Source organism: Necator americanus, chromosome V, assembly GCF_031761385.1.
Source record: "Necator americanus strain Aroian chromosome V, whole genome shotgun sequence".
Lineage (NCBI taxonomy): Eukaryota > Metazoa > Nematoda > Chromadorea > Rhabditida > Ancylostomatidae > Necator > Necator americanus.
In genome coordinates this window covers 8,152,282-8,176,761 of record NC_087375.1, presented here as the reverse complement: position 1 = coordinate 8,176,761, position 24,480 = coordinate 8,152,282, and the positions used below count along the sequence as shown (strand labels likewise).

Here is a 24,480-nt window from a genome sequence, read left to right as displayed (position 1 = left end):
CGAGTGGACGAGTTAGCGTAATTGATATGATAAATAAAATGAGGACGAAAACATAAGGATAGAAAAAATAAGTAGGTGTAAAAAATAAAATAAATGAAAATATGGGCTAAAATATATATTTAAAAAATAATAAATAAATATATATATATGTAGATTAAAAATAACAAAAAGACAAAACAAGCAAATATTACATGAACAGGATTATAGCACGGGAGTATACGGTACAAAATTTGCTCACAAACTATAAATATGCACCTGCTTCTACTTTCACATGCGTCTGCAACTTCCCTTAAATCAGAAATGTAATCAAATTAGAAGTTTTTTTTCTTTGTAAAACCCATCCACCTTGATTGCACACATCGTTATTTTCGATACTAATGGATCTACGCGATATTATCCTGGACTTTATGAAGAGAGAAATGCTCTGAGCACCTATTATTCGGCATAGAATCAGAGATATTTTGCTAAAGTTCCGAATTCTGTCGGAATATCAGGCACTCGAAAAGAATTTCGGCTAGATTTTTGAATAGTTTTCTTCATATGCATAGAGGCTAAACTGCAACTTGGATGTTTGCTGGAAAAAAAAAACCACTTGAACTATATATTTGTATACATATATTTCTAATTATTCTCCGGATCTGTTGAGACAAATGTTAAAAAACCAATCAATTAACCCCCTCAATCAGATTTATGGTTATTCTTTCCAACATTTATCCCCAAATCGTCATATTTATAACACAGTATTGTTTTTCTTTAAGTTCTCCTATTATTGTTATAATAATTGTCATTGAAGTTGCAGATTTTTTTCTTCAATTGCTTTCATTCTGCTCCATAATTAAGTTGAAACACTGAGAATCCCCTTATTTCCTGGTTTAAAAGAATTGAAAATATTTTTCTCTTCATTCTGTAGTTATAATTCATCATTGTATGTTGGATTCAGTCAGATTTTACAAGGACAATAAATGGTCCGTGCCATAAAATGTTTTTTTTTAGATTCGCCTTATTTACATCTTCCTAATAACAAATACATTCTCTAAAACTCCCGAATAATCAGGATAACTAAAAGAGTAGCATGTAATGAACTACCGAAATTCTATTATTTATTATATTTGTATTTGTGAGGTCTGAAATTAAATTAGCTTTGCTCTAGAATTTTATTTTTTATAGTGAAATTCAAATTATTGTAAAATTTATTACAAAAAGTACATGTTCCAAAATCCTGACTACTCATCGTCGGTCCGAACTGGACGCGTACTTTTGCCAATAACTACACAACCCAACGACACGTATGTAAATCTATCCATAATCACCTTATACGTGTGTGATCGCTGATTCCTGGCACGAACAGTCACATTTGCAAAAAGGTCGTAAAATCGGCGTCAACTGATAAAAACTACGAAACATCGGAAGCGTTGCGATTGCGATTTTCACCATACAGCATAAAGGCGATTCCAGAGTTTTTTCACCTCCAGAATCCAGAACAGGTTCAAGTTTGATGTAATCTCGATTGTGTTGACTCTACTGCTAATATTCTCTTTGTTGTCACAGTGCTTGAGTGCAGAAAGGGTTTTGACATTAGAGAAACAATTTCGAGCAGAGAATATAAGAAAGCTCAGGAACGGCTTCAAAAGTCAAAGAAATATAAAGCCATTGGCGTATCCAGTTGGGATCCGCAAACGTGTTTTCCTGGAATTTGTAATCGTTGAGGTTTCGGAACGCGTGTTTTTCTATACAATGACTTGCGTGGGCTAGACGATGATCAAGTCAGTGTTTTTATCCCCCCAGACGGGTCTGATACCAATTTATCGACACCGGAGGGATGAAAGGCTTGGTTTGTACTAGGGTGGTTTCGAACCCTCAACCACGTGATCACAGCCAAAATTCTTAGCGACTGCGCTACACCTGCACAAGAGAGCAGTAAGGGTCTGAATTATTTCTACTGATTTTTGTGCAAAAGGGACACAGAGACAGTGAAAAGAAGTCAATACACTGTTTCCAATTTTAAAAATATGCTCAAATTTGAAACAGATGGTTTTTATTGCCGAAATTGTAAAGGGTTCGATTGGAGGCCCCACCGGGCCTTTTGAGGCTAAAAAAACACATATGAAATATCATCAAAAAAATCAAATAACAAATAAAATCATACTGTTCTCTGAAGCGCAGCATGAAGACTTTTTGCATGCTTTTAATGTTTGCGCTCTAGTATGTAAGGAAATGAGCCGTGCAAAGTTGAATATCGTTAAATGCATCACCCCAGGAATCTGGAGTGGTACGGATTTCCGGTGGAGTATTCGTATACGGGATTGTAAATTATGGAGAGAGGGGGTGATCCCGTCCATTTCTTCCTAATTGTCGTAGAAAACGGCCCGGAAGATACGGCTTCGGACGTTCGGGCGCACTATTTTCTACAAGGAGTTCGATTGGAGCGCGCCAGCCGTGTGCACACGCCGCAGATTCCGGGCCGTTTTTTACCGCAATTAGGAAGAAATGGACGGATTCACCCTCCTCTCATGATCTATACGAATACTCCACCTGAAATCCGTACCACCTCAGATTCGTGGAGTGATGCCTTTAATTTGTTTCAACGAATTGTAGCGAAGATAAAAAAATGCTTAACACAATTTTTGGGGTTTTAGTGCTTTTGAGGACAAAATGCTACGTTTCTTGGGCATAGGTGAATTTTTGTTTAAAAAAATCTATGTCTATCACTAAATGATGATTAAAAATCATAATTTATGTCAAAATCTATGTTGAAAATTAGAAATTAAGGCTTCTCATGATTAAAGTTTTTCAATACTGAACAAAAAAGAAGTAAAAGATGATTGATTGTTGATGGTAGATGGATCTGATCGAGCTCGATATCTTCCTCACATATCTTCTGGATTTGGATCAATTTTGAGTGAAAAAAGGAACATAGCGCTACTTCGAGAGAATCATTTTTAGATGTCATTTCGAACGCGAACAGCACTTTTTCCGCAAAAATCGTTCGTGTCCTTTGGAGAGCTTTGCGCATTCTTATTGATATGTGGACGAGAGGATTATTCTGCTTCGCCGACTCCTCGTCATTCGTATTCCATCGTGTGTTCCTGAAAGATTAATATTTACAATGCGCAAGTGGATAAATATTATTTTGCTTCATTTCTTTTTTCTCCAGTATTCATTTGCTGAACTAGCAATTGAGCAAGAAACTAACACTACAAATAAACGTGAGTTTGATTTTTTTTTCCTTAAAAATAATAATATAAGGAGATTGAGTGCCACAGCTTTTCGTAGGATTAACAATAAATAAATAAATAAATAAACAAGTAAATAAATGCATGCACTGCAAAGTTTTGGAGACTAAAAACCATGAAAATTAAGGAAATGCCACGATTAAAATAAATGAAGTAAACAACGGATGGAATGAAGAAAGAATAATAAATGCAATAGAATATATAAAATATTATGACTAAAATACGCAGTAAGTATTGACAAATAGTACTAATCAATATGAGTAAATAAGATTTGAAGCGACCGTCGCACTTACGTAGACACCAAAAAAAGAGCGGAGCTAAAAACGAAGACACCTCCCAACACTGCCATACAAACCCAACTTCCTTCTAAAATTCTACATTTGAGGGATCAAGAGATTCATTTCTTTTTCTGTCTTGGCATCTCAATCGAACTAGACCACTGTAGATCCGGGAAGTAACTGGAAAAAGGGATTTACGACAACCATTTCCGTGAAAAAAAAAGATTTTTTCGAACAAAAATTCACCTATGCGCTGGAAAATTAGCACAAAAATTAGCATTCTGTCCTCAAAAGCATTAAAACCCTAAAAATTGTGTTTAACCGCAAATTAATTCAAATTTACTCCCTTCTAAAATTTTCCGGAACTGAGGAGATATAATTAAAGTTCATATAGATTGATTATTTAAAAAAATTATTCTTCAATCACTCTTAAACTATACACGTCCTACGGAAACGTCTAGAAGTTTCGACGACATCGCTCATAGGACTTGCGTTTGCTTTTCTGGAAATTCCATTCATCATTTTGCAGAAGACGGCCGAGTGTGGGATGTTGTTATTGCCACATGCGATGAGCCTGGCGCTGGCACCGATGCATCCGTCTACTTGAAGGTGAGCAAGTCTAAGCATTTTTTGCGAAGGAAGAATTTTCGGTGGGCACAAAAGGATAATAAATAATATTTAACCACCAGTAATTAGAATTAGTTACTAGTTATTAACTATTATTATTGTTTATTGCTTATTAGTGAGTTAAGTGTTTTGCACTTTAATTTATACGACGTCTGCCATGTTTAACTGTGTTTAACTACGTTTGTACGTAGTTGTTTATTTATATTATATGCAACTAAGCGTCCAAATAATCCTCGACTTCCTTGATTTCAGCCTTATATGTACTTCTCCCTGGGAAATACTGTCGTCGGAAAAAAAACTGTATTCGCTTTTCAAATGCACCTAAAAATTGAAGGTTTATTTCTGGAATCAAATTTACAACAAATCGATGGTTATTGTAGGAGTCTGAGAAGAGGAGAAACATTGTTTTCTAAAGTTTTTTGTGTCTATGCATTAAAAAATGAATATATTGAATATTATTGGGAATTATCGATGTCAAATATGTTCAAGAATCCGAGTAGGATGCGATTTCCGCTAAAGCAACGCAAGGGGAATAGAGTGAGCAGAGTTAGACGCAGCGTATCACGAGACTGACGATGTTGGGCTCGCTGTGGGCGAATATAGAGTTCGGATGTAGACTACAGGTATAAGCGAGGGTTCGCTTAGTTCTCCTTGTTTGCTCTGGAAAAAGGCGTGGGAATCGCTTTAGTTTCTACGAGAAACGTTAAAACGCGCTACCCTGTACACCGCTCAGCAGCCCGTGCATTGGTTTGGCTTCAATAGACTGGGAAGGAAACTTTATTGATTTTCGACCGCTCGCCCGTGGATGCGGTGCGCGCACAAGGACGCCATTCCCACGCCATTTTTCAGAACGGTTAAGAAGGATTTTGCGGGGCCACGCTCATAGTCGTAGTCTACATACACCACGAACTCCGCAGAAACCCCAACATCGATCAGTTTTGTGATACGTTGCCCTTAGGCAGAGGAACAGTGTACGTTGCGGCAGACGCGTCGCGTCCACGTAGCTGAACATATTCAGCGCCGACTACACAACAGTACAAGAAGATCCATGAGCATTGGTTTCGTTTCTTTCATTTTTATCTTATTTGTTTATTTTTCTTATTCAGATATACTATGAGTCTGCACATGACTACGAAACTTTCAACTTGGACAACCCAGGAAGGTTGTTGTCACTATTGAACTGCACATTACAATCTCATTTAAAGAAAAAAAATTATTTAGGGATGACTTCGAGAGAGGAGCAAGAGATCACTTTAAACTATTCTTCAAACAAGGTGACATCATAAATATAGGTCTCTTTTGGTGGCCAGGATTTACGTTCAGTCAGTCGTGGTGTGCAAAATGGGTAAGACATTAAGTTAGTGATGTTTTTATTTTCTTTCTTCAGAAGAAATCTTAGATACTGCTTCGGATTTCCGAATTCAGAAGAGAACAGGTTCGTCGATATTTGGACGACGAAGAACAAGTTTAGAATTCCGGCAAATCATGATATCCTATCCATTTATCCACCTAGGGCTATTTATACACTACAACATTATTATTAGCATTATTATTATTATTATTATTATTTATTATTACTATCATTATTTATCATTATATATTATAAAAACTTTTCCCACGAGAGCGATGCGCAGTCTCTGCCCCGTTTATTGTCTCAGAAAAGTATCGAGTCACTGATAATTCTGCGCCGATCGATACTGCCCGCTACCAGCGAGATCGGCAGGTGATCGAGACGCGGCGCGGTCGCGTTGCGGCAGCTGAAGAGACAACGAAAATGGCAATGACTATGCACATTTGCGAAGTATTCATTAGAGACATCATAATTATAACAACACATAGTTACCCTTTGTACAATATTTTGAGATGAAACGTCCATAGAAAGGTTTATCTCTGTTCCTATTCTAAAATTTCTTTTTAATAGGCTAAGGTTTGTTACGGAGGACAAACAATGTTATAATTTCAACGAAACAAAAAATTTCTTCTTCGTTTTTTTCAGGTACTTCTACTGAACTCGGATACTGAGACATGTTTTGAGGGGATCTTTAATAAATGGATCCTGCACTATAAGTAGGTTATTCTAACACCTTTATGGCTTTCCCTCAGAACCCAATAATATCGGATCATTGCGGATTAAGGGTTCGGTTTTTTTTTTCAAGAGTATTTTTCGGAGAAGTGAATTTTGGAAGAAGGATACTGGAATTGTACGAGAAAAATAGAAGAAGAATGCAGAAAATTAAGGAAATTACGCTTGGTTCCTGAAAAAAAGTTTCATTTGTTTTGATTTCGAAAAATGAAGTGACCCGATAATTAACTGAGAATTGGTGCATTTTTGCGTCTCGTATCGCCCAATTCCAGGGATCCACCCACGTACGCGACGCAATTCCACAAGCTTCGATTTGCGGACTGCGTAGCTCCCGGAGATGCGAAAGCACCACGTCGAAGCTACATGAGATATGAAGACAGAGTTGGCGCCTATTGATACGTTTCACCAGTGTTTGTTTTCCGTTCAGGAATCAATTGCTGAACGCTACTTTGTGACTCGAAAATGGGAATCGCTTCAGTACAACAAAAATGAATCAAACACAATGTTGTCGATAGTTGTTAAGTATGGCTTTCTAATAAAAGTTCTCAAGATCTTAAAGTATTTTTAAAAAATTTAGCTGAGGAATCATTTGTGTGTGATGGGAAGAGTTGCAGGGAAAAAAGTTCTAAAAACAAGAACGAACTATCTCAGCCCTCAGAACACATACCTCGATGTGCTGGTGTTTTGATTAATCCTCGATCCAAATTTTAAATTCATGAACTTTCTCAAACGAGGGTTTCGAGGTTGAAAATATCCAACTGACCCGGCTCCTCAAATTCTAACGCATTCCACCGCACAAAATCTGAAACTCACCCATCTGATCACATTCGATGCCGAGCCCGTATCCAATACAATTCTTCCAGTTTTATGAATGGGCTCAAGCAGAAAAATATGTTTTGGTTGGATATATTACTATCCAGTAAAAATCTGTAGCGTACAGGCGCATCACGTCACGGAACTCGTTCCAGCTCCGGGAGTGTTTCTGCAACAAACGGCGAGGTCCCGAAGCGAAGTACCGTTGCACCGAGAGCAAATAATACTGGATAGCATAGTGGGGAAAAGAAATGCCCGATGGTTACTTTCCGTCATAATTATACTCCCAAGGACATATATATTGTATAGGGGCTCTGATTAAATACTCCCCAGGAATGGCACCAGTAACTTCACGAGAATCGTCCAAGAATAGCACATGTGCCGTCTGGGTACGCATCCCACTGACATCTTTAGAGTTCCAAATACGTGCACCATTTGTAGGGTCGAAACGACATGAAGCACTTACGCAATTGCGTACTCGGCTTCTCTCGAAGCGCGTCTGTGGAGCGTAGCGGCTAGGAGCGTGGTGAAACCATTGGTGGCACCACCGATCGCTGCAGTTTGCGACGGTCCCAACTCGGTCCCAACTGCTGCCTCCACTGCGCCGTTTCGAGTGGGTACGCAAATGCACCGAAACTACCGCTCGTGATTCATATCGTTTTAAAGGCATCACCCCACGAATCTGGAGTGGTGCGGAGAAGTACGGGATCGTAGATTATGGAGAGAAGGGTGATTCTGCCCATTTCTTCCTAATGGCCGTAAAAAAACGGTCAGGAAGATGCGGCGCGTGCACAAGGCTGGCGCGCTCCAATCGAACTCGTTGTAGAAAGTTGCGCGCCGGAACCCCCGAAGCCGTATCTTTCGGACCGTTTTTTACGGCAATTAGGAAGAAGTGGACGGAATCACACCCTCTCCATAATCTACTATCCCGTGTACGAATACTCCACCTGACATCCGTACCACTCCAGATTCGTGGGGTGATGCCTTTAACCCGACTATACTTCCTGAGTAATCGTTGACAGATACGAGTTCCATAAACAACTGATGATATTCAGTTAGCATTGAGGTCTTTACTCTTTAATAAGATACCTACTCTTGCTGAACGACCTGGGTGTCGATTTGAGCTCAACACGTAGAACTCTGATGTTATCCTCCGTCGAGAAAGTAGGTGGAGGCACTCAACATTGCTCTAATCGAACTGTACTTTAGAGCGTGCATAAATCTTCCTTTCGCCATAAAACCCGTTATTAATTGTCAAATGATTTTTCAATTTGAGAAGTTGATAGTTCATCAATCGACAGTTTTTCATTAGAAGTGAATAGCTGAGTCAAATAGGGCCCTAAAACCTAAGCCCTTCGTCTTTGAGCATCCATGACATGTAGGCTAAAGGTACAAAGAGAAAAAAAGTAAGATGGAATCGGAACTACTAATGTTTTAACTTCGAGAAACTCTCCAAATAGACATACTGGAAATGAATAGCCAAGTCATACTATAGAGTACTTTCAATAACAAAAAAAAAAGAACCAAAAATGGCGTAGGTGATGGCTTCCCCGGAGCCTGCAGTTAACACTAAGGAAAGGTATTTGCGCTCTAAGAACGATTTTTGTCTGGTTAGAGCAGTGTTGAGTGGTCCCAACTAAATTTTACCCTAAAAACTACTTTAAACTGAAAACTTCTAAAACTACTAACTAGATGTACGAAAATGTAACTGAAACCCCAGACAGTGCAAAAAAAAATTGATGATCCAAAACCTGTCTGACTTTTTCGCATACTGAAAGCTCGTTCTTATGTTGTTCACTTTCTGAATAATCAATTGCTTCACTGGAATTAGTGAATAATGAATAAAAACGAATAAGCGAAGCATACAGTATGTCTAGTGAAACAAGGAACGTTAACAAAGGAGTAACCGACTAGTAACCGATAACAGACCACAAGAATAAGCGTCAAACATGCTTATGACTTAAATGACAAGTATAAACAGTCGATAATAAGTACGGTTCCCTTGATTTCCGCGTTTTACCCGAACCAAATTGAGAGTAAGCACCATTATTGGGTTACTGTATCGCCGCTATGGTGTTGCTAACAATTCGAGTGTATTCGTTTATTTTCGAATTTGCCCGTGCTCGTCACGTTCAGTGTGACATTGCGTTTTCATGTCAAGTTCGCTTTTATTCTTAGAGGATTTGCTGAAACAAATTGGAATTACTACTCTCTACTTATGTTTTCATCCGTGATTTGAGTTGGATTGCATTGTGGTCCATTGGAACCTTTAATTTCTCTGGGGATTTATTCGGTTTCTCGTTCAGACGAGTTCTTTTCTTTTTTTTTCCTCTGATGGCGTGTTTAAGCTGACTAGGTGACATATTTGAACCTCTTTGATCTCCTCCTCTCCTCTTCTTTTCCCTTTTTTCTTCCCTTTGTAGTGTTTCAGCCATATTCTTCCGAAGCTTCCCGAATGGGCCCATTTCTTTTTATGTGCAGCCATATCGGCTAGTGTAATCTCCTGCAATGTCTTTCCAGACCATTTTATGCTTCTTATGATTCTTAAGTTCTTATGATTACTGGGATTTATATGAGTGCAGTAATAGCGGACTTAATATTCCGTCTCTTTCAGTTCCGAGTTCATGATTGGGGATTTTACTCCTCAAAGCCTCGCACATAATGAGGCAGCATCATCGCCTTTGAACAACAGCAGGAGGTAAGTGGTTCGAAATAAATTCATAAATTTCGTTGTAGATTTGTTCCGAGTACATATATGCTACGTTTAGATCCACTTTCGATGACGATGCATTCTTCTCACCGTCGAAACCATCAAAATCTGAAACTCGCACGAGTCGTCCAATGCTTAGCCCTCAACCGGTTTCACTCCCTACCATACATGATAAGATTTTAGATTGGTTCCGAGGAATTGTAAGTTTCTTGTCTTCTATGTACTGGTTCGGAAAATTCTATAGTACACGAAAGTGGATAGATTTCAGATTTCACTCCGTCTACTGAGAACCTCGATTTTTGTCGGGCTTATAAGTGCTTGTGTATTTTTCTTCTCTTTGATAGCTCTTCAGTTTTCAATTCGGTCAATTTTTCGGTTCTTTGGTGGTGAGTTTCTGCTGTTCCGATCATTCGATCAACTTTACGTGGTTTTTTTTGTCCAGATGCATTTGGTACAATTTTTGCTGCTTCGACGTGGTTATCTGCTTTGACGGTTGGGATTCTCTCCTTTGCTATGAGTTGGACTGTGCTGAATATGTTGCTGAAAGGTACATCTACACGAAATCTATTTGTTACTCATTTATTACTTTCTCATAGCGAATTTTTGAAACATACGATTACAGCTGAGCAGCAGCAGAGGTTATCGTGGAAGAACTCGGAGACCTGGCTTGGTTTCTGCATCGTCTTGATATATAACATCGTTTATGGTGGTATCATTTTAAAAATGTCATACTTTCCTGATGCAGATACGTAAGTTTTGCTTTCGTGTTCCTTTTCGATCACGAAACCAAGCGTTAAAGTGCTGTTTTAGATTTCTATTGGGATCAATAATGCTCTCAACTATAATTTCATCATTTTACTCGATTTTCCACAACGACTTCCAACTCTCCTTTTCGGGTAGCGCTGCGCAGGTAGGTTCAGCTGTTATGTTAATTTGTATATTTGTTTGTATATTTAATGTGTATATTTGTTTTCATATTTACCAGAGACCCTTTGCTTTAGCTAGGAATATTCCACTCTATCTGTGGAATGTTCTCAATTGGACGCGAATCCGTGATGACTTCTACATTTCGTGAAGCGGCACGAGTTGTTTCTCTAACGGTTTTGTGTGGATGTTTTGTAGGTTAGAATTTCTCAAATTAGATTATTCTCATTAATTCTGCAGAAGAAATAAGAGTGATTTTCTTTATTTTACTTCCTAAATGGAACATTTTGAAAGTGGTTTAAATTTTCTCTGATAAAATGAGGTGATTCTTCAAATTTAGGATTATTCACGAACGGACTGTCTTCATTATTATTTATTTTCTACATTTCTTCCCATCTTTATTGTTTGGTCATCGTTTTTGGACAGCTCTTCGCTACGAAAATTTTACTGAAAATGTGTCGCCAAATTGTAATGAAGGTAAGCCTTTTTAAAACTTTCTTTGAACTACCTAACTATATACGATCAGCGGTGAATGTGTTCGACCGGGTATAGGCGTTTTGCCTTAGACTGAGACAAGCCAAGGGAAAAAGCGAGTTTACGTCAAACAGTAAGACAGCATGCAGCACACGCTCGCCCGTTCGAACACATTCAGCACGAGCTACGTGCCTTATTACGTTTCTTTTATTAGACAAATAAATAAATTTATTTATTCACTTCTCTGTGTTACAGCCAATCTCTTTCATTTTACCTCCACCATTTGTTGTGCATACTCCAACTCCTGAGCAAACACGGACACTCACAAACGTCCTCGACAGCCAAGATGGTCTATTGAAGGTTTGATAAAAATTCTCATTCTGAATAATCCATGCTAAAGCAGTCATTGTGGATACACATAGTTTATTTTTAGTTGTTCGCTTTCACCGACCTACGTCGAATAGCGTGGATGGATCGCACTCGTCGCCTAGAAGTGTTTTCACTTAGTCAACCAGGTAGGTTAGAAGTTAAATATTGCCGTCAGCAGTTCTTTTTTAGTTCTTGTTATGAGTTATCTACAAAGAAAATGCGCCCGGTTTATTCCTTTGAAGAATACATTTTATTATGTTCGTGAAACATTTTAGTTGCGAAGTTTTTTTTTTGTTTTTGAAGTTTTTGATTCACATGTGAGTAAAGAAAAGAAAACCAAGTTTTCCTCTTCTTCTTACAGGCGGACATCCTCGCAACTGGACATGTATTTCTACGACATGTATTAATGTGCTAGAACGTATTCGTAGCGATGTAGAGGTAATTATTGCTTCAGACATTTTTGGTTCTTTGAAGGAAGTTTAAAACTGCGATCTTTAGAAGGAGTTACACCCTTCATTTAGATTGAAACATCTTTTTTTGTCTTATTCAGTACTCATAACAATAGTAGCAGTCTTTCTGGAAGAAGTTGGTGTTCCATTTCGCTGTATTTGTATTCATTATCGTTCAGATGGCTTCTTCCCGTCTCCTGGTTGGACCCCATGGAGACTTGAGCGATATGACTGAAGAAGAATTAGTGGAAGTGGATCGAGAAATGTTGATGATGCCGCAGAAATCGAGGAAGCAATGTAATTCTACATTCTTCATGACTTCTTTTTATCGTTATTATTGAGGAATAGCTTTGAAATGTGTTTCAGTGTATTCTTCGGCTGTCAGACAACGTCATCGTATCGCCATGAGACCTGTTACTCGTCGTCCTGATCTCAACGGCAAGCAGCAGTTCACTTTGTAAGTAGCTTGTATATTTCTCCTTTGAAGTTTTTGCAAAGATAGAACATAGAATGTATAAGTAATATTTTGGATTTTTAAGGTTCAAAAAGGTCTATTTATTGTGGAGTGATCAACCGTTCGTAATACCAAGATTCGAAGCGCATATCGCTGTCCTTGCAATCGAAAGTATGTTTTAAAATGATCCGCGGAACATTTCTGGAGAGATGTGCTATTTTTCTAGGTTTGTATATGTTCGTCGTGGAATCTTACGAAGAAGATCGCTACGGGATTGTTCTGAAGGATCTGCCAACTATCATTGGAGTGTTTGTTCAATTGATCCAAGTTATTGACAAATTCTTCCGATTGCGAGCGGTGAGGAGATTCTGTTTTTCCTATACGTCACCTTTTCGTTTTAATTGTGCGATTAATAATTTTCTGTTCAACAAATACGTCTTTAATGTCCAGAACCAAACAGTTGTGACCTCTTCTGATGGAACATTGCGACAGATAGACGCTGCGCTGCAAGCTGGATTGCTACGTATTAATTGGAAGTTTGGAGCTCATCTTAGGTAAGGTATTATATCCTTCAATTTTGGTATCGTTAGTTATTTTTATTTGTATTCGAATTCCGTTAGAGTATGATTTTTGTTTTCAGTTCTTTGAATCTTTCTCGAGAACAACTTCAAACTATAAAAATGGTCTGCCAGTCTGAAACCTAACTTTTGTTCTGTTCGGGTGTTATTTTGCTCTTAGTTTTGTTATTCCACCATTTTTTGTAGCATGCTATTTTGATTAAAATGTATCAATGTCACGGTCTGTCCTTGCAATTTTCACTCTCATTTCTTCATTTTCGTTTCTTCGTCTGTTGTCATGTGTTTATTTTTGTTATTATGCACTGCATCTCACTTAATCCTGTGAAATTTCTATATAAATTTTGAAGCTATACAATTGTAGCTTGTTTTTTTTTTCAAACATTTGGGCAAGCAAAGAGTTTGATGTCAAGAAAAGATGCACAATCAACCTTCCTACGGTCTCTGTACTGGAAGAGCACCTTTTCCAAAAAATTACATAAGTTTCTATCATTCCAAAATTCTATTTCGCTTTCGTAAACGCTGTTAGATACATTTGGATGTTTTCCCATCATTTTAAAGTCCATCCGTTTATGGATTGATACGGGCATTTCTTCGATGGTTTCATGACTTTCATATCACAGTTTGATATCGGTTTGAGAGTTTTTCTATGTTCATTTTACGACATATGAAACACAGCGGTAGTTGAGTTATCAGTCATTCCTATGCACTACGTAATACACTATTCTCCTGATATATAGTTCAATAAGAATGTCTCAATTCTTCGTCAATGAAAGGAATGATGTATTGAATTGCTGGGAAGTGTAGTCATTAAAGTTACCAGGAATTATAGTTTCTTTCACTGTTATCTTACAAATTTCTATTAGAAGACGATGCAAAAAAGGCTGGCTTTATCACATTAATGTTTTTATAGCTCACAAGTCCTCTTACCTGCCTACCATTGGAATGATATCTTCAATTAGTCTGAATTCACTACTCCGTTCAGGCCGCAATATTTTTTGCGTTATCTATGCTTTATTATTTTCTTAAAGTTCTACTTTTTAAATCGACATTATTCAGTCTTCTTGGACTTCTCTATCTGGTCGGGGAATCTTCAAATCAAATCGTCCCGGAATCCACAACGTTGTTTTAAGTCTTTTTTCAATACGGGATCACTCGTTTCTCAGCACTCGTGGAAATACCAGAATTCTTTGCGAAAAAGTGAATTTAAATAATATTATTGTTAGCTGAAGAAAAACGGTAGACAGCCATTTATTTGAATTTCATTCAAGTACCACCCAATTATAAGATGAGATTTGGAACCAGACTACAAAGCATTTTTAAGTAATGTCTCAGAAATATACCGGCTCAGAAATATACCCATTTTAATCCCATAAATGATCAAAATGTTCTTTTAGAATAAATATCAAAGGATTCACTTTCATAAATGTTCTTCAACTGCAAGAAACAGGTAGGATAACTAACTGGTAGGATTTTCCATGACTGAAAATAGCATAGAAAATAATAATTATCAAATAAAATATTATGGGTAGATCAAAACCATCTTGGAAGTTATATAGAGATCGTTAATCGAGGTTCCGGCTATTGAATAGAACAGGGAACTAATTTTGGTGACGGTGTTCTATTTCGTTACGGTTTACATCCAGACCCTGGAAAGTTGGAGACGAATCGCCTCTTCTTAAATTATAAAATATTGTAAAATATTATATTATATTATAAAAAATTATAAAAATTATATATTATAAAAATATACCGTATCCAACCTGTGAATAAATCTCCGAATGAAATCAAGGAGAACAAAAATCGCTGAAACAGTCATTTCGATAATGTTCAGAATTTTTTCGGCATATTTATTAATTTGTTTATTCGCCTCAATGGCGTGCGTAAAAGGCTGGGGAAAGAAAAAATAGAGCACAAATATAGTAAATACATAAGAGTGGAAAGATAGAAAAGTGAATATAAGTATAGTATAGTATGTATAGTACAGAATATAGATGTATCGCTCGGCTAATAGCGATCGTTGATGTAGGTGATGGTTGATGTGTGGTAACTGGAATTGATCACGCCTTATATTGACATGATCATTAGATCATATGATCTTCGACGAGGATTTTTGGATTTTTTATTCCGATTCTTCAGTCGGTCAGATTTCGATGTTCGGCTAATAGCGATCGTTGATCGTCAGCGATCATCGCGCACGCATACTGATATGATCAGTAAGTGCAGGTGGTAGGGGAAGGGGGAGGGGGGGCGTAAGTTGTTGGCAGGTTGTGAGTGCGGTTGTGATACGGGGCAGCGACGGTGATCGTCCGTGAACGTCAACCTATCGTCGATTGCGTCGTCGCCGCCGACCGTCTCATCCATCCCCTTACATCATACGCCCACACACTCGCACACACACACACACACACACACACACACATCGATTCTTCACCTTTTTACAAGTTACAATATAGACATCGTGGTTGTTTACGCAGTTTTCTATAGTATTATTCTTTTCCTGAAAAATTTATTGTCTTTTTTCCCTTTCATTTATCCTTGTTACCGTTATAGTTCTGTTATTTCGTATAATATAATGATATAATATACAATATAACGATGATCTAGCCGTGCACTTCAGGAAATTTCTAGATCCGCTACAGTTTTCTTTCATCTCGTTCTACTAATCCCTGGAAATCAATCTTCTGTGCTTTTGCATTCCCTATAGGAGAAAATTCTTCGAATTGTGTTATTTTTTTAATTTTCTTCGAAAAATCCACAAGTTCCCTTTTAACATTCAGCATATCACCGCTTCAATCACCATTTCCATACTTTTCGATTATCCGCGAAAATTCGCCAAGATGCCCACGAGAATGCCGGCCACTGAAAGTGTCTGGCATCGACGTCAATTCTCATTATTCGCACTATTTTTTCAAATGATATTCCTGGTATTATTTTCGCTATTCTGTCGCTATATTGATCCATTAGACGATAGTAAAAGGATCTACAGTGGAACGGATTATCCATGTAAGATTTCAACCATGGATTATATGTAAAATGAAAAGAAATGAAACTATTTAGTGTTCCAGGACGTACATTTGATGATTTTTGTTGGATTCGGATTTTTGATGGCGTTTTTAAAGGTGGGTGGTTAGTTTTTTTTCGTTCATCAGTCGCATTGTAATTGTGTGTGATCTGGTCATTTTTGCGGCCCGGAAATTTCTGAATCAGAGGCATTTTTCTTTTCTTTTCGTTTTGTCATTTTCTGGAAATCAATCTTTTGCTTCTTTTCATACATTATAAGGGAATATAGTTCGAATCCTGATCATTTTGTACTTTTACTGTATTTTGATATGGAAAAATCCCTTTTTTTGTTGCTGTTTTTTGAAGATACTGTAGATAATCATTCGTGTATGTAAGTTGTGGTTCACCATTTATATTGTATTTCTTCAAATTTGCAGCCGAATCGTTCAAATTTCTGGAGAAAAACTGTGAGCGGCATTATCACTGTGTAAGACAGCTCTCTAGCGATAAAATCTTTTTATTTGGCTTAGAATGTGCTTACATTCTGATTACATGTTCGATCTAAGCCATTAAAAAAGCGATCACGGTGGAATTTTTCATTACTGGATGAAAAAGCTTCTGAGCAACTAATTTCCATTTTCCATCTGAAATATTCAAAACTTTTCGGGAATTCGAATGATTCTTTATAAACGAAAAAAAAAACCAGAATTAATCATCAGAATCCTCCTCTGTTTTAATTTAGGAAAACAATCAAAAAATTTAGAGAGGAAAATTTTTTTAGGGTTTATCAAAAGCAAAATCATTGCTGCGATTCAATCCTCACAGTCATTTTGTCACCTCATTTAAAAGTTTTTTTCTATAGCGTATTAGACTAAAAGATTTAAGTTTTTTTGTTTTTTTTCTATAAATAGTAGTTAGTTAGTTAAGTTAGTAAATATGTATTACATTACTACATATTAATACTACTGATATTAAAAGGAGATTCTTGGACTCCATCATTTTTTTTGTAACAGAACATAAACGTGTAGTAGATCGATTAGAAGCTTAGCTAATCAAATGAAAACCAAAAAAAGAAAAAATTTTACGCTAGCACCAAAAATATTTGTCTTTAATATGTATAATATTTGTCAATATTTCTCTATAATAGGTATAATATGTATGTAATATGTCCTATTATTGAAAAGTGATACAAATATCCATAAATAATTTGTACACACTTCATCCACTCCACTCGTCATTCCTCTTGGACCAAATCGATATCGCACAGATAAGTCTCTTGTGATCTTTCGATTCGGTAACGAGTCAATCGATTACTTCAATGATCGTTTTTCAAACAATCATTGGACTTAGTTCCCCATAGACTTTCTGATTTTATCTCTTTGATCGAGTCGATACTGTAATTATCGACCAGGGGAAATCAATCAAAACATCAAATCTAAGAAAAAATCGAGCAAGCAAACGAATACAAGCAAATACAGTAAATACTTAGTAAAAAAAGAATACAACGACCAGGGATCTGTTCAGCGTACGATTCCGGCACAAAGATGATTTAGTACTCAAACACACCCTTATACATTATTTTGTTATTATTGTTTACTATCTGTTTATTGTGTTTATTCATAACTTTCTGTGTTTTAACGATGTAAGATATGCGAAAGTAACTATGGTGGGTGTTTGCAAGAAAGAATGAAATCAAAAAGAATTTCTACCGGAACAATATTTCTGTTAGATCATTTTATTTCATACTAATTATTGTAAATTACGAAATCAAAATTTTTAAGAACAAATTAAATTCACAGCAAAACTATAGAATTAGAGCGAGATCAATTTAAAACTTATCCCAACTTATCTGAAGTTCAAAGTTTAGTTTTTTTTCCCATTTAAGAAATTCCTCTTCAAATGATTTGAACTTTTCCACTGTTTATCCAACTTGTTATCAAATTTAATTTGTTCACAGTTTTCTAGGAGCTACTAATTTAGATTTCTTTTTTTTTAAATTATCATTATTGGTTCTATGAGACCAGACCTATTTATTTAGAGATATGGTTTCTCTGCCGTCTCCGTAAATCTCCTACTATCCGCTTTTGTTATCCAATGGGCAATGCTACTACGTGGATTCCTCTCCAAACAATTTCATGACACTGGAACTTTTACGCTGGGGGTTCCAGAGTGAGGATTTCAGAGTTCATGGGGAGTTCCCGAAGGGTCCCATCCAGAAAATACAACAGTGACTGCTTTAGGATGATGTCTGCCGACGCTTCATGTGCTGTTGTTCTCATCACTATGGGTGTGTTGTTGGGTCGATTGACGCCGGTTCAATTCCTGTTGCTCGCGTTTTTTGAGACCAGCATCTCAGTGCTCGTCGATCATATTGTCGTCAATATTTTGCACGTGAGTGAAATACTCATCTAATGTGATTTATGTGGCGACGACGAAAGCGACGACTGAAGAAAAAAGTTAGAATTGATGGAAAATATCTAAAATATGTTTTGATTGGATTTTAGTTTAGGTTGATGCAAAAAAATGTAGGTTTTTCTTTTTTTTCCAACATTTTTTACTCAAAATTATTTCATGGCAATGTAGGGAAAGTTTGTACGAATTATAATTGATTATTAGGAAATTTATTTTAGGCTTTTTTCTGATATCCAAAGGAAATTTTTCCTCTATCTTTTTATCTTTTTTATACCTTTTTTACCTTCTGAAAGAAGAAGTTGTTTTATCTAAATAAAGTTTAATTTTTTTCTGAAATTTAATAGAGTTGTGTGATGTGACCTGTGTCGAGCGAAATTTAAAAAAAAAAAAGGAAAAATTTTCTATAGCTTTGATTTCCCCCAATCGTTGCCCGAAGGCATAAATTCACCTGCAACATCCAGGTGAATGACGGAGGTCGATCGCTGGTTGTTCACGCTTTTGGTGCATATTTCGGATTAGCAGCAGCACTCGTCGGGAAGAAGAAGAATGTGATGGAAATGGACGAGCAAGGATCCATCCACCACTCGGATCTTTTTTCAATGATCGGTACTTCAATTATTCAATAAATTTCTTTTATTTCACTTTCACCTTTTTTCTCCTTTCTTTATTTCATTTTATTTTATTTATAGTGCTTACGAAAAATCGCTTTACTCTCCAAAATAAATTTGTAATTTTAAATGAATAATGCGAGATATCCACGATTTCTTGAACCTTGTTATTTACTTTACTTTCGTTGCACGTCTCCGTTATCGTTCGCCGAACTTCTTCAAACTTCTTGTGTACTTTAATTAGAATTAGGAATTCAGAAGAGTTTTTGTAGAATTTGTAAAAAGAAACCGACAATTGTGTCATATTCCATCACCTCAAATACTTTGATAAGTTTGGAAAATTTCTCTGAAATGGCGCCATAACTTTTTTGGATTGACGCCTGTAAAGTCGCACTCCTCAAACTAGTGCATGAAAAAATTTGGTGTGAAGTATCCATACTTTCTAATTGTTTCTAGTCAGGGTATTTCCTCCTCAAGTTTTTTGCAAGTTCTTCATTTACAATTTGTTGGTTACAAAATTTAAAATGTTACAAAAATTGAACATGGAGAGTTGAAAATACGGCTAGAGGAATGCCTCATAAATTTAAAAAAATCTGTATCCCCCCTTTTTTTTAGGGACGTTGCTACTCTGGGTGTTTTTTCCTTCATTCAACGCTGCAGTTCAAGAACCAGGTATAGTTAAGCTACATAGAATCTGATGAAAATACAGAAGCTTAGGTATTTAAAAGAATTTTTGTGCAGTGATGAAGTCGGGGGGAGGTGGAAAAATCATTTTGTGTGCATCACAATTTCAATTTTTCGTTCCGTCGCATAATTTTTAAGTTCGTTTGTGAAAATGGTTGCCAAGAATGTGAAACCTCTTCCATACTCCCCCCTTCTTCTCAATACTACTCCTTGAAACTTCTTCATTTTCTACTATACTCCTCACGTCTCCCCAGACATTTCATTACTCCTTCATAAAAATCTTCCATGGTTCTTCAGTGTCCTCCACACTCTACATTCTTTCATATCTCTCAGTTTTCCTTCACGATCCTTCCACATTTTTCCATGTTTTGCTTCACCTGCGTCACGTGTGCTCGCGTTGTCAATCAATTTCACCAGTTATTGTCATTCTAACAGCATTTTCTTAAAGAGAGAAGCAGAATTTTATTTTCTTTCAATAGTCGAGTTTTCCGGAAAATTAGAACATAACTGCAAATAATCAACAACAATAGTTTGTTCTCTAATCGTTCCTATTTTGATGCTGTTACCATTGCAGAGGATGCTCGTCATCGAGCCATCATGAACACTTACCTTGCAATGGCAAGCGGAACAGTCACAACGTTCATCGTTAGTTCTTTCGTGGATAATTTAGGACGATTCAATATGATCCACATCCAGAGTTCAACTCTTTCCGGTGGAGTTGCGATTGGTGAGATTAATTTTTTTTTAAACTCAACCCATTAGATCAAAACGGAGATTCAAAATTCCGAACAAGTCTATGTGAAGGATTTTTGTGATAGTATTTGGAACAGTATGTCATAGTGAGAAATTTTGCTTGTAAAATAAGACTATTTGAAAAATCATTCATAAAGTTGGCGGCGAAACTCTGTGCTCAAGCTTTAACGAAGAGCACTCGATTGAAAGAAAGCTGCAAATTTAGCAGTGAAGGTTTATTTCTTTTGCGAGTGCCTCTTCGTCCTCTTTGTTGGTGCATGCGGACTGGTACTAAAGAAATATGTGCAGACACTCCTTTTGTTTCCATAACCAAACCATTAGACGGGTGACACCGCTCCCACGTCTAGGAAGCTTCTCACCACCCACAAACCCTTTGAGAGAACTCTTCTGAAATCTAACTGGCGTACACAACACCCGGCCGATCTTCGCATCTTCGACTTAAGAGCAATGTCCCGTCTTCGCGACCAAGCCGAATATATAACGAAAGCAAAACATAGATGGGCCGGTCACACTATGAGAAGGATCGACGATAGATGGATTAAAAGAACGTTAGAGTGAGATAGTGAGATGCTAAACGCCCTCGGGGGAGACCACCAACGAGACGGGGTGACGTATTCGCTGCACGGATGGATCAGCTGAGAGCTCAGCTGGATACGGCTCAAGGACCTCGACAAAGCCGTCGAAAATTGAGAACATCTTGGATGACAATGGCGGGGCACAGAATGACTGGAAAAAATGCTGGGGCCAACACTTTTGTGAAGACAGTCTAAGTAAATAACAATTACTTATGCTTGACAAGCGATCGATTATCTAAATCAATAGGTAATCAATCGTAACTCACTCACACATCGAGAATTTCAGACAAACACGTGGGTGTAAACAAAAGTGCTATATGCAAAAAGAGTTCTGTCATGAATATGGTTGAGAAACTTTAAAGGCAGCATGTCAAGCAAAAGCATTGACGATGTTAAGACTGCGGAAAAGACAGCATCCGCAGACCTCGGAACCCTGCCCAATTATTGTCCGTGGATGCGGCACGTATGCCTGCACTCGCATGCGCGACACGTTGTTAGGTGAATCGTAGGAATATTTTTCGAATGCAAAACATGCTATATAGATATAGAAAAAAGGGAGAATATTGACTGTGCCGCTTTTCACAGCCGTTTTTTAGGTTAACTAAGGTGACTTGAGTGTGGTAGTGAGTGGTGGATTTTGAGGTACATGGGTGGAACTGTAAGAAATGTAGACGTGATTGCTATAAGGGCCAGAGTTAGAGGAACAGAGCCCTCAGAAAACTCTGTGTCTGTTTGTAGGGATACATAGATCAGCTGAATGTTCACTTCAATCTACATCTCTAGGCCTACCTTTTCGTGAAGAGATACCAACTTTGTCAGTTTTGAGGGATACTGTCTTCAAGGATTGTGCGAAGGAATTGGCAAAATTTGCTGCAGAATAGATGGGGATCGAATGAAGATTGTCACCATTTTTTGAATGCAAAACATGCTATATAGATAAAGAGAAAAAAGGGAGAATGACGAGAAACTGGAATATCTGTTTGAGGAAAATGTTTAAAAACAGAAAAATAGAGAATAAGGACTACTTTGCAACCATGTAACATTATAGAGAAGGTTAATAACAAGGGAAAAATGTTTCAGCTTTTCCTCATCATTTCATCTCATTTCTCATTTCAGGTGGAGTATTCGTATACGGGATAGTATATTATGGAGAAGGGGGTGGTCCCGTCCATTTCTTTCTAATTCCCGTGAAAAACGGCCCGGAAGATGCGGCGCGTGCACACGGCTGGCGCGCTCAAATCCAATTCGTTATAGAAAATAGCGCGCCGGAGCGCTCGAAGTCGTATTTTCCGGGCAGTTTTTTTTACGGCAATCAGGAAGGGATGGAAGGAATCACCCTCCTTCCCATAATCTACGACCCCGTTACGAAGACTCCACCTGAAATCCGTACCGCTTCTGATTCGCGGGGTGATGCCTTTATGTTAAAACTGGTATCAAGTCCCTTTTTAGTTAAAATTTTTCTAATTTTCTATGAGCCGCTTTTCTTGCTACTTCCTGAGGATTTTTTCTGACAGTTATCCCTGAACAGTTTCTTTCCAGGATCTGCAGCGAACGCTGTGCTCTATCCTTCGCATGCTGTGGCCGTCGGGATTTGTGCCAGTTTCATTTCAGTGATTGGGCACGCGTGGCTAAGTGTAAAAGCTCAAAACTTTGTAGGGGGAATTTTCCGGAAAAACCTCAAATTTCAGCCCAAACTGGAGAAACGGTTCAAACTTTTTGATACATGTGGAGTGCATAACCTTCATGGTATTCCTGGAATACTGGCTGGAGTGAGAACATCGTTTCATTCTTTTATGGAATCATTGATAATTTCTTGGCTTTTTCTTGGAAAATCTTATCCTCTTCTTGGTTGTTTTTAGTCAAACTCCTCTATTTTTCAGATTTTCAGCATAATTTTCGCGCTAGGATATGAGCCGGAAAGCTATGGAAAGACGTATGTGCCTAGGAGAATATTTTTTTCCTTAAAAAAGGAAAACTATAGTAGGAATTGACGCTTTTCCAGCCTTTATCACATTTATCCGTACTTCGAGGGTGGTCCTATGAAAGGAGATCGGAATCGAGAGACGCAGGCACTGTATCAGTTGGCCGGAATGGGCACCGCTTTGGTGATGGCAATTTTTGGTGGATTACTAACAGGTACCTGGGTGGAACTGTAAGAAATGTAGACATGATTGCTATAAGGGCTAGAGTTAGAGAAACAGAGTCCTCAAAAAACTCTGTATCTGTTCGTAGGGATGCATAGATCCGCTGAAAGTTTACTTCAGTGTTGTTTTTAAATTTTTTTTTGATTTTTGATCGAGTAGTGATAAATAAATGCTTATTCCAAAATTTTCTTCTTTTTTTTGAATTCTCCGGAAAACTAAAGATTCTCTTCTTCGATTTCCTCATTGTGTTCACTAGAATCTTTTTTTTTTTCTTCCTTGGAACGCTTAGGTTCACAATCAGAACAGTACACATAGAGATTGTTTTGATTTTTAGAATTTCTGTACTTGTGCAAGAGAATCCATGTAAATTCTACTAGAATAGGCTTTTCAAGAATTATACACTACTATTTTCCTAAAAGTTCCTGAAAATCATGTATATTAGACCATAAAGTATGTGTTTACATCTACAGGAAAATTTCTTCCAGGACTAATACTTCAAATCCGGATTCTCAATCAAATTGATGATCCAGATACAGCACATCATGACATTAACTATTATGCTCAATCTGAATTTAATTTCCTCAGCAAGGTATGGATTTTGTGAACAGCAGAAATTTGACTCCAAAACCAAAAAAAAAATTCATGGATTAATGAAACACTCATAAAGATTGCTTTTGTTTCAGTATCAACGAGCAAGAGAGCAAGAAATGTTGGAACGGGAACGACTGCATGAAATCTACTAGTAGTTCTTGTACTATGATTTACGTAATTTTGTATACTGGTAATTTGTAAATCGATAACACGTTTCTTGCTGAATTAAAAATTTCTAAGAGAACTCATAGAGTTGAGAGGAACAACACGAAAAAATTTCTTTAACAAAAAAAGGTTTTAATAAATTTACCAACAACACAAGTTAATATTTTTACTCCTAAGTAAATCCATGATAATTTAATTTAGTATAATTTGAAAGAGTTTAGTATGACTTGATACTAAAATACAATAAAAAATGATTTTATGAATTAATTAAGCTATAAAGTCTGCTTAGCACCATTTATTGGCAATCACTACCCTCGTCCTCGTAGTGTACAGATGATCGTCGGCCAAAAAAAAGAACAGAGAGACATTTTGAGCAAATAATATGCATAGTAACAATAACGATGGATAATAGAATGAATAGCAATAATAATGACAAGTAACGAACAATAACAACTCAGATGAGGTGCCAAATTGGTGACAAAAAGTCGCTCCTTCTGGATTTACTGTGTTCAACATCGTATCATAATCTATATAATGACTTGAATAAGTACACTGA

The 24,480-nt window shown here is 37.2% G+C and overlaps 2 protein-coding genes across 6 annotated transcripts; both read left to right on the top strand.

Annotated features, from left to right (window-relative positions):
- Window positions 1-2,943: 2,943 nt before the first annotated feature.
- Window positions 2,944-13,118, top strand: RB195_013278 (uncharacterized protein; the record flags this gene model as incomplete). Of its 3 annotated transcripts, XM_064203017.1 has the most annotated exons (25): window positions 2,944-3,078; window positions 3,155-3,206; window positions 4,041-4,120; window positions 5,245-5,300; window positions 5,360-5,483; window positions 6,135-6,205; window positions 6,494-6,602; window positions 6,649-6,743; window positions 9,649-9,732; window positions 9,803-9,944; window positions 10,013-10,130; window positions 10,187-10,291; window positions 10,367-10,493; window positions 10,555-10,654; window positions 10,746-10,866; window positions 11,009-11,145; window positions 11,398-11,502; window positions 11,576-11,657; window positions 11,873-11,949; window positions 12,140-12,257; window positions 12,327-12,417; window positions 12,500-12,585; window positions 12,641-12,771; window positions 12,865-12,968; window positions 13,055-13,118. In XM_064203017.1, 25 exons carry the CDS (start codon window positions 2,944-2,946, stop codon window positions 13,116-13,118), a joined length of 2,514 nt encoding a protein of 837 aa, XP_064058897.1. The 3 variants fall into 3 exon arrangements, with proteins under 3 accessions (XP_064058897.1, XP_013291102.2, XP_064058898.1); XM_064203016.1 differs by lacking the exons at window positions 2,944-3,078; window positions 3,155-3,206; window positions 4,041-4,120; ... (2 more) ...; window positions 6,135-6,205; window positions 6,494-6,602 and having other exon boundaries at window positions 6,724-6,743; XM_013435648.2 differs by lacking the exons at window positions 2,944-3,078; window positions 6,649-6,743; window positions 9,649-9,732; ... (14 more) ...; window positions 12,865-12,968; window positions 13,055-13,118 and having other exon boundaries at window positions 3,107-3,206; window positions 6,494-6,617.
- Window positions 13,119-14,415: 1,297 nt separating this feature from the next.
- Window positions 14,416-23,911, top strand: RB195_013277 (uncharacterized protein; the record flags this gene model as incomplete). Of its 3 annotated transcripts, XM_064203015.1 has the most annotated exons (15): window positions 14,416-14,439; window positions 15,770-15,859; window positions 15,957-15,995; window positions 16,058-16,111; window positions 18,031-18,161; window positions 18,233-18,383; window positions 18,866-19,010; window positions 19,628-19,684; window positions 20,271-20,423; window positions 22,564-22,658; window positions 22,713-22,793; window positions 22,905-22,957; window positions 23,027-23,160; window positions 23,654-23,757; window positions 23,852-23,911. In XM_064203015.1, 15 exons carry the CDS (start codon window positions 14,416-14,418, stop codon window positions 23,909-23,911), a joined length of 1,371 nt encoding a protein of 456 aa, XP_064058894.1. The 3 variants fall into 3 exon arrangements, with proteins under 3 accessions (XP_064058894.1, XP_064058895.1, XP_064058896.1); XM_064203014.1 differs by having other exon boundaries at window positions 15,770-15,995; window positions 16,050-16,111; XM_064203013.1 differs by lacking the exon at window positions 14,416-14,439 and having other exon boundaries at window positions 15,830-15,995; window positions 16,050-16,111.
- Between the last annotated feature and the right edge of the window lie 569 nt (window positions 23,912-24,480).